Here is a 10040-nt window from a genome sequence, read left to right as displayed (position 1 = left end):
GTGGGAGGAAGCCGGAGTACCCGGAGAGAACCCACGTATGCACAGAGAGAACATGCAAACTCTACCCAAGCCAGATTTTTCAACAAAATCTATTACCTTGCTGACTACTCCATTCTCTGGTGTGAAAAACTGCACAGCCAAGGGAAACATCTTCCGATTTCCCTTGTTTGAGGCATCGGTGTGAAGAGAAAATGGTAGTGGGTTCTTTTCACTTTTCAGTTTTTGAACCACTTCCTCTATTGCTTTTGGACACAGGACATCTGTGACCACTGCCTCAGCCTTTGTCCTCCCACAGGACATCTTCTTGGCAATGCTGGAGTCATTCAGTGTTTGAAGAGTCACTTTAAATCCACAATCAGCTGAATTGTAACTTAAATCATGCTTCACAGTACGAAATATATGGGCTAGTTCTGCAGCAGTCACCTGTAATTAAGGGACAAAAGAGAAATACTTTATAAATTTGTGCAATTTAATTTTTATTTATTTATATAATTATTTTTTAAAATACATTTTGTGTATTCATTTTTCAATTCTACTTGTTTATTACAATTTAAATATGATCACATTTTTGGCCTGCTCACATTCATTGCATTTTTACACATTAAACTTATCCTTATTTTTTTCCTTTTTTTTACATACCATATCTGCCTCTGGCGTTGCCCGGTGCAGAACAGATTGGTCAAGGGTTCTCCTGGTTTTGTTGTCTTTCACGTTTCCTATGTGCCCAACTGCAGAAGCATGCTGTTTCACATCAAACTGTCCACCGTGGGCTACAGAAGAAGTACGCTTGCAGACAGTACAGTTCGCTTTGTAGCCATTATAATGCATGCGTTCCAGCCACACGTGTTCCTTTTCCCACTCGACTCTATTTTTGCAGTCGTTTCGTTTTTTGTTTTTTTTTCCTGGGGGAAGTAGTCACACTCGAAGGTGAACTATGTTCACTGTTTAAATCCCCTGAATTTTTGCCGCTCGTGTCCATAATGCCTTCTTCAAATCATGTCACTGCCGTGTCTGTCTTCCGTAAGCTGCCGAGAATGGACCAATGAGATGAGCCGAYTCTGTAGTTTCAATCACGTGTGTAAAAGGGCTGTCAGCTCATTGGTCACAGAGCAGGGGCGGGCTTCTTTACCGTACAAATCTACATAAAAGCGCACCATCATTTAGCAACTCCATTGATGTTGGCGGAATATTTTTGATTCTCATGATGTTACGGGACAAAGTGCGTCCCGTTACAGATCAATAAGGGACGCGTACATTTGTTTCTAAGTACGGGACGATTCCGTTTTTCAAGGGACTGTTGGCAACCCTAGCTGAGAGTGTGTTGTAAATGACTCCCCGCTGCTACATTAAATTTTAGCTCAACATTTGTAAAATTGTCAGCATTATAGCCCTTTCTTTAGTCTTACATCAGTTGGTAGCCAACATAAATTGGCTTGTCTTCAAAAGTTTAGCAGCTGTAGATGGTCAGTTGATGATTACATTTTGAAACCTTTAAAACCTGCCGCTGTAAAGTTTGTCACTRTTCATGAGATATTTTGATGAGCCAGGCCTTCTCGTCCCAACATCATATTTTAGGAGCTTGAACAATGCAGCTGAAGGAACAAAACTAAACCCAAAGCCCAAAATGGAACACCATACAGACGTAAAACAGGAACATAGGTAACCCCATGAAACAAACAGATCATGCTTAAACAAAAATGCTGGGCAGAAATGTGCTTAAACAGAAACAAACCTAGACATTTCACCTCTTCTGACCTCATTTGCACAACTGCATTTGCTATCAGCACCCTCCTTGTTAGCCAAATTAGATGTGAAATATAATTTCACCCATTTATGCAGCCAGAAGCAGTTAGTAGAAGGCTTCAGAAAATTCTGTTGAATGCTTGTATTGTGTTGTTTGTTTGCWTCTGGCCTTCCTTCTTGTTTATTTGTGACACTGTGTAGTTAATATCCAGATACAGTATTTATTTTTGATAAGTGGAACACACATGCACGCTTTTCTTTGTCTCACCTTTATTTCCTGTTATGTCCTAGTCGGGCCCYAGATATGACGATGTAGAGGCAGCGTTGGTGTTTGAAGCTGATCTTAACAATCAACAGTCGAGTTGCAAGCAGTAACATTTATTGCACTTATACAAACACATACTGCCATTTTGAACTGTCCTCCATCATACTTAAATTATGGTGTTGAAACACGCTGACACTTGCTGACAGCCAGCACAAAAAAGAAAAAAAAAACAATAAATAAGTAAAACTTGTCCTGTCACTTGGCCTAGAAGGAGTGCTGGATCAGAGTACTAAACCAACAACCTGGTTCTAGGAACCCTATATCTAGTWAAATGGTTTGTGTACATGCAAAGTTTTTATTTTACTGCTCCAGCCTGTCGGTGTGTGAAAATAGCCAAAATACAACATTTGAAAAAAGTATTAAAAGCATAGCTTACCTTATTTTTAAATAAATGATGTCTTGATTCTTGGAGTGATGCKTTGGGGGCACTAATCTACCCTGGAGGTTAATCTTGTACAATGTCTGATTGGTCCTTTTTAAAATAAAACCAGAATGCCTTGACAGACAGGAGAAAGTAGAAATGACTCAGCCTGCAATGGAAAATGTGGATGCAGGACAACAGAGCTGCTTCATAAGAAACTCAGTTAAGCCTGTTAGCTTTCATGCTAGCATCAAACTAATTCATATTTATAGCATTTAAATTAAATTTTGATGAAATAATGTCTAATGTATAAAACAAAATATAATAGGATGAATATTAAACAAATTTTAAGCAAAATAAACAAAGATCAAATGTAGTTTATTTTATTTTATTTTGGATTTCTTAGTCCATTGAGAATAAAACATTTGTAATAACAGATCAAACCTTGGAACTGGTAAATCCACTAATGTTTTGTCTAACATTTGCAATGAAAAAAAAGATTGATTAGATCTTTAATAATGGCAACAAACAACATATATAAGAACCAAATGTTATTTTGTGATATTTTAGTTTGGATTAAATCTTTCTAAAGCAGTAAGTCCACTGAAGAAACAAATGAAAGCCAGATTTTTTTTTCCTCTCTATCAATATCATTTCAGTGCGGTGCTTTGTAACAAAAGATTGAAGAGCTTCTCTTACTGACTCAAATTATTTTGAGTTTCAGTAATGTGAGTGTCCTGTGACATCAGCCGTTTAAAGGAGGGGCACATTTTTAGCATGTTACTTGATCCTTTAGACACGGGAACTACAGAAAAGAAAACACACCCACRCTCAACAAAACAACTGTTACTATATTGGGCAGCATTTTTTGGTTTCCCCAGGAACAAAAAAAAAAAAACCTCCATTGAGTTTCAGTTGAAGAGGTTTGTTAAAAAAGCTTTTTGACCGTCCATTTGTTGTTAAACGAGTTAAATTACAAGTCAAACCAGTTTGAACTTCCCTGAAACCTCCTACAAATACCATGTATTTCCAGTCATTTATACCWAAAACAAAATAGACAAAACTGCAATGATAGTTTTTCTATATATTGTTTTCCTATTATTGATTTGATTTGATATATTTATTTAACAGGAAAAGATTATTAAAAATCAAGCCTGACTCAGCATAATTGCTGTTTTACAGCAGGTTCCTGTTCTGCAGCACATAAAACACTCAGAATTACAGCATCACAATCACATCATWATACACCATAGACACAAAGACAAACAAGCATACCAAATTTCAGGAAGGCAGCATTTGCAAAATAACACGTCTAAATATGAGCAAAACAGAAAGTGTCCAGCAGATGGCAGACAATATATTATAATTATAACATTATTTCACCCAGTTACAGTTTTTTATTTAGGCTTATGACAGATGTCGTGGATAATAAGGTGCAGACATAAAATGCCAATTTATAGTTGACTGATTTATCCTTTTATCAAAATTAAAGAGATGCAGACTGCTTCAGAAATTGCACAGAAAAGCCTTCAACACTGCAAAGTGAGAGACACAGATTGTTTGTTGAACAGCTGGAAATTTGGAACCCATTTGTGACTCAACATTACAGACAATCTCAATGTTTTGACCCACATAATCTTAAAGAATTTGAATCATTGCATGATTTTTGGTAACAGCTGACAACTTGGGGATCTTCCAGAGCAGCAGTTTATTTGTGACAAAAACAGAAGCAGCAGGTGGCAGGGTGGGGGGTGGGGTCTGGAGACCAGGACTGACAACTGAATTCTGTACTGGCGAGGAGAAGATTGAACAGATCGTTTGGACAATTGGACAGGCTGTTAACAGATCCAAAAACATAAAATGATAACAAATAGGCAAAAAATAATACATTAAATAAAAAAGACTATCCATCCATCCATTTTCTTTTACCTGCTTTCCCATGCATGGAACTGGTGCCTCTCCAGCAGTCACTGTGCAGAAAGCAAGGTGCACCCGGTACAGGACACAAGTCCRTCCCAGGGCTAGGCAGAGGCAAACAAGACAAAGCATCAWTTTTTAAAGCATTTTAACGAGTTGATGGGCAACATCACATTTCATTCATAATGAAATGTGTATCTGAGTGACACTGTGTGACCCCATAACCCATCACATTCATTACAACAATAAATACACATATGCTACAAATTACTTTTATTGTTCCAGATCCAGATTTTTTTGTGTGTGTGAAAACATACTTACAGAATGGCAAATAAATAAATGCAACATTTCATCATTTAGGCCTTCATGTTTCAAAAAACAAAACAAATAATAGGTAATGTGCTCAAAAGTACCAGAAATGAAACCTACAGGTTGTAATTTGAACTGTGCAGCAAGTTTACCATCCACAACTCGGCTTGATTTTTTTTTTTACTTTAAAAATGAATTTTTCAAAGGGTATCATAACCTCAGAGATACTTTTTTCGCCTTTTTTTGTATTTGCTGAAAGTTCAGAAACCATTTGTTTATTGTTTTGTTTCAGATCCAGACCAGCCGTTCAGACTCGCACTTCCTGGAATGCTCCGATTATGTGGGAACTGATGTTTGATGCTAATTTTTACGATCAAAAGCACCATGAGTTGAACACGAGCGTGGCCGTCACAGTGTTCGCTGTTGGAAGGTTTGTTGCTTTGTAAACTTTTATTCCTTCACAATTATTCAAACATGAGTTTCTRGTATCATATCAACTTACACTGGATTTTGCAAAAATGTATTTTATTTTTCTACCAAATATGCAAATATGGAAACACTCAACAGCGTTAGAACAAGATGAACATCTTGCTGACTTATTTATTGCTATGGGCTATTTTTGAAGGATGTCATTAAAACTGCTGCACAAGCATCAAAAAATGCATGTGCTTGTCTGTCATTCTGTTGTTCCATCATTCATTACTTTTCCTAACCCCTTATCACAACCTAAAACCTGGACTGAGAAAAGTAAAACCTGTAAGCTAATACTGGTAAACGGGTTTCTTTTGTTGTGTTTTCAAGGTAACCAACTTAATGGTAGCGTTGTTAACACCCACTGCAAAGGTCCAAGCTGTTAATGTTTTAGCCCTTGTCTGTGTGCACCTGCAGTCTTTGTTTGTGTCATTAAAACTCTCAGAAGGTAATCATTGAAGCTACAACTTATTAACATATAGAGTCAACAAGCTAGCCTCCACAGCCAACAGAACATGAACAACACAAAACTGTGTATAACTCAGACAGTTGGGCTCATGTTTGGTGTGATAATAGCTTTAGATATTGCTTTTATCTAATGGAGTCAACCCCGCGTAGCTGTTAGCAGCCTTCTCATGAGCCACTGGAGAAGTTTTACCACAACCTTGAGGTGTGTAGTAACTGGGAGAATGGCATTAAGGGATTATCTTTAGGAGTCAACCTAGTTCAAGATGGCTGTTGCAATCAAATGATTTTAGAAAACACGAAACTGGCTATAATTCTGCCAGTTTTGCAAATATTGAGCTAAAATTTGGTTTGGCGGTAGCTGAGGCTAAATCACATTTATTCTGGGTGCTGAACATTGTGTAACATCTTTGCCTAAAACTTGTCATTTACTGTAGGCTTTAACTTTATTAAAACTGAGGATTGGATGTAGCTCTATGAGATAAACATTTAGCACTGTGCCAGTTTTCGGTGTGCAGCTCAGCTAACCAACCTTAGCCAATATAAATACGGCTCAATCTACCCAAAATGTCAACAGTGAGCTAATGTGTGATGTGGTAGTAGCTGAGCATTATTTACAACCCACAGTATCACATGACATTGCATATCAGGTTTGACCAACATGGCTAGAATAAACAGGACTAATAAGCCCTGCTTTAAGATCGGTATTTATTCATAGAATCATTATTTTGAAGTTTTGATTGTTTTGTTAATTTTCAATTTTATATGAAAAAGTGTTTAAATGTTTTAGGTCAAGCTCGTCACATTGCCTCCTCTTTTTCTCATGAATTATTTATCTTGGCTCCTGTTTCTGTCAGCCACCTGACTCTGCTCCATGGTCATTTGAATACACTTGGGTTAAAGCAAACAGAACCTGTTTCTGTGTTAACAGTCTAAAATGTCAAAACATCCAAGTGACTGCCTGTTGTTTCAGGGCAACAATGTCAAAGGGGAAAAAAACAGAAGAAGTGATTTTTTTTTCCTACAATAATTACAAATATAGTATCTGACTGTGCAAAAACTAACGTGTACATTTTTTTCTCTGTCTCTACTGAAGGTACCTGGAGGCATACCTCAACACTTTCCTAATCTCCGCAGAAAAGCATTTTATGTTGGGATTTCCGGTGACCTATTATGTGTTCACGGATTTGCCAGGAAATGTAACAAAAATCACCCTAGCGCCGCAGCGAAAGCTAAAAATCATCCAGGTGGAGAGGTACAGCCGATGGCAGGACATCTCCATGATGCGAATGAAGCTGATTTCAGAGGTGATCGAAAAGGAGCTGCGGTACAGCTTCAGCCACGTCTTCTGTTTTGACGTGGATCAGGAATTTAAGGGGCGGTTTGGCTCCGAGGCTCTCGGAGACTCCGTGGCCATGCTCCATGCCCACTTTTACAAACTTCCAAAGAACAGGTTCACCTACGACCGAAACCCCAAATCCAAAGCTTACATGAGTGAAGGTGATTACTACTACCATGCAGCCATCTTTGGAGGCAAGTGTCAAAATGTGAAGACATTGGCTGATTTCTGCTATTTGAACATCATGGAGGATAAAATGAACAATGTGGAAGCTTTATGGCACGATGAAAGTCACCTAAATAAATACTTTTGGCTTCATAAACCTACAAAGTTGCTCTCCCCTGAGTACTGCTGGGACATGTTGATTGGTGATACAAGTGACATACTCATCAAGCGTGTTCTATGGGCACCGAAACAATATGAGAAACTTCGTATCTGACAGATTTGAAAAAACAAATGAATAAAAACAWAAGCGAGAAGTGTGAGATTGTTTACGACTTTTACGGGTGATTGAAGGTGACACGTAGGGTTGTGTCAATCATTTGTGTTTGCACTGTATGAACATATCAGAYGAATTATCAGTGGTTTTGTACATGAAGGCTCTGAATTAAAGGGAATTTTCTGAATAGCCGCTTCATGTCATAATAATGAAATTATGAAACTTAAACCTTTTCAAGTTGGACAAAAACTTCTGAAAACCGAGTTAGATGTCGGCAAAAAAAAACAGTATTGGCTTCATTTGAATGACTTTGTTGCAGGATCTATTTTAAGATTGTATTGTTAGTTTTTAAGGCTCTTAATCAAGCTCTATCTTTTCTGATATTTTGTCTCACAACGCTCTATTTTGAGCACTGAGTTCAATCAATCAGATGTTTTTCAACGTTCCCAAATTTAAACTTAATGGAGTTTGTGCTTTTGCCATTTCTGTTCATGTTTTTTTGAAAAAATGTACATCTATTTATAAGACCTGCTCAAACTTTAGCTAAATAATGTTAAGGTCCCACTTTTGCATTCTCCTCCAACAGAGCTCAACAACTTTATTTGTAAATGTGTTTTATTTTTTTGAATAGTTCTCTAATTTGGTTACTACTTTGCATATTTTGAGATTTTTATTATTACATCTGTATTATTATTATTGGTGTGCACTGTGGTACAGCTTTTAAAGGGAAGTAAATACATTATTTAAAAAGTAATACGCATCCATTCTAGTTTTTAATTTTAATTAATTCTACTTTATTAGTGTTAAGAGCCGAGTCGCTCTTACCCGAGTCCGTTGGGAAGGCAGAAGAAAAAATTCTTCATCCTAAGCATGCATTAGGCACAAAGGTTAGATTTCCCSAAATAAAMCCATCTAATAAACMWAAACCTRCRTCCTAATRTTGTCATACTGATTCAAGGTGTCAGAGTCTTGAACAAGAGTATTAAAACATAAATTATACTATCAAATTTTAAATTCTGAATCTGAGACGCTCAACAGCTCAGTACAATCTGTTGAACAAAATTTCAGAAAACAACTGTTCTGGAAAAACAAAATAAATTTCATCCTATCAGAATGAGACTGAATTGAAAAATGATCTTTTAGTGTTTGCACCCCAACACCCAAAGGTGCACTATAACTTGACTCAGTTGGAACCCAGAGAATTTATAATTAAATTAACTTTATTTTATTTAGTTACGTTTATTCATTTCTTTAAAACAACATAAATTCAATATTATTCCATAAAAAGATCAATCATAAATAAAAAAGGTAGCAGAAGAAGAAAAAATCTTTTATCTGCCTCTTTTTCTCTCGTACATAAATTCAGTCAAAATAGTCTTCAATTTACAAAAACAAAAAACATAAAAAGAAAAACAAACTGAAAACAATACAGGTTTACTACTTGAGCAACAATTTTTACATTATACATTTACATATTTCCCCAACAAATTAACCTTCCTCATTCTCTTAAATATACACATTGATCTGGCATTCTGACTTTCATCCTCCAGAGTAATACATAATCTTATACCCTGGACTGAAGTACTTTGTTCCTTCAACCTGGTTCTCATTTTAGCTAAACAAACATCTCTGTCCCCTTGTGATTGTACAAACTCTGTCTTTTAACAAAATATAATCGGACGTTTGAAGGTAATGTGTTTTATGAGCCCTATACATAACGGATAAAATACCATAATCAACCAAATCATAGAATTTCAATAACTTCAACTGATGGAACAATTAATTTGATGGGTGATAGTAAAGCTTCCTGGTGATAATTCATATGGCTCTTTTTTTTTAAAAAAAAAACAGAAACAGAATTTGTAATTGTTTTGCTTACCTTTACACAAACATCAATACAATAGATTAAATGTGAAACAATTATTGCATTATACAACATAAACAGTGCTTTATCATTAAATAAACCCTTTACTTTGTACAATACTGCAATTTGATTTGGCTATTTTTGTTTTTACATGATTTGTATACAGTCTCCATGTCAGTTTTCATCAATGATGACACACAAAAAATTTACCTCACTGGCTCTATCTCAACATCATCAACTCTAAATGCAATGTCAACAGTTCTCTTTATTTTACTGAATATCATATTAGTTTTATCCACACTTGACAGTAATTTATTAAGTTTAAACCAAGTTTGTATTTTAGCAAATTCTGTTTGCATCATCTTCAACTTCTGTTCTATATATATATATATCCATGACTAACTTCACATTTGCTTCCAGTCAAGCCCTGCTTAAATCTCAATACCATCGACTCTAAATGAAACATTAACAGTTTTCTTTCTATTTCTGAATATCATATAATTAGTTTTATCCAAATTTAATGATAATTTATTAAGTTGAAACCAAGTTTGTATTTTAGCAAATTCTGTTTGCATCATCTTCAACCTCTGTTCTATATAAATCTTTTTTTACCAAAACAAAAGAATGTATTACCATCTGCAAAAAAAAAAAACCCTCTAAGTAGTTGAGCACTCAACTTGAATAATTGTACCAAAATTTCCTGTTTTCAAATGTACTCTTCATAACAATTGTTCGGTATTTTTTAACCTAGAACTCAGAGAAACACAACAACCCCGCCGAACATTTAAACAATTGACAACAGAGACC

General features: G+C 35.9%; 1 protein-coding gene across 1 annotated transcript in view; it reads left to right on the top strand.

Moving 5' to 3' along the window:
- LOC106519097 (N-acetyllactosaminide alpha-1,3-galactosyltransferase) overlaps window positions 1–8142 on the top strand; it is a gene marked incomplete in the record, with an annotated part of 25337 nt that extends 17195 nt beyond the window's left edge. The window contains 2 exon segments of the mRNA XM_014010628.1: window positions 4948–5085; window positions 6688–8142. Of these exon segments, the coding sequence (XP_013866082.1) occupies window positions 4948–5085; window positions 6688–7369 (820 nt within the window).
- Window positions 8143–10040: the final 1898 nt, after the last annotated feature.

Source organism: Austrofundulus limnaeus, unplaced genomic scaffold (assembly GCF_001266775.1).
Source record: "Austrofundulus limnaeus strain Quisiro unplaced genomic scaffold, Austrofundulus_limnaeus-1.0 Scaffold71, whole genome shotgun sequence".
Taxonomy (NCBI): domain Eukaryota; kingdom Metazoa; phylum Chordata; class Actinopteri; order Cyprinodontiformes; family Rivulidae; genus Austrofundulus; species Austrofundulus limnaeus.
Note: the sequence above shows the minus strand (reverse complement) of the source record. Positions and strands in the feature narration are given on the sequence as shown.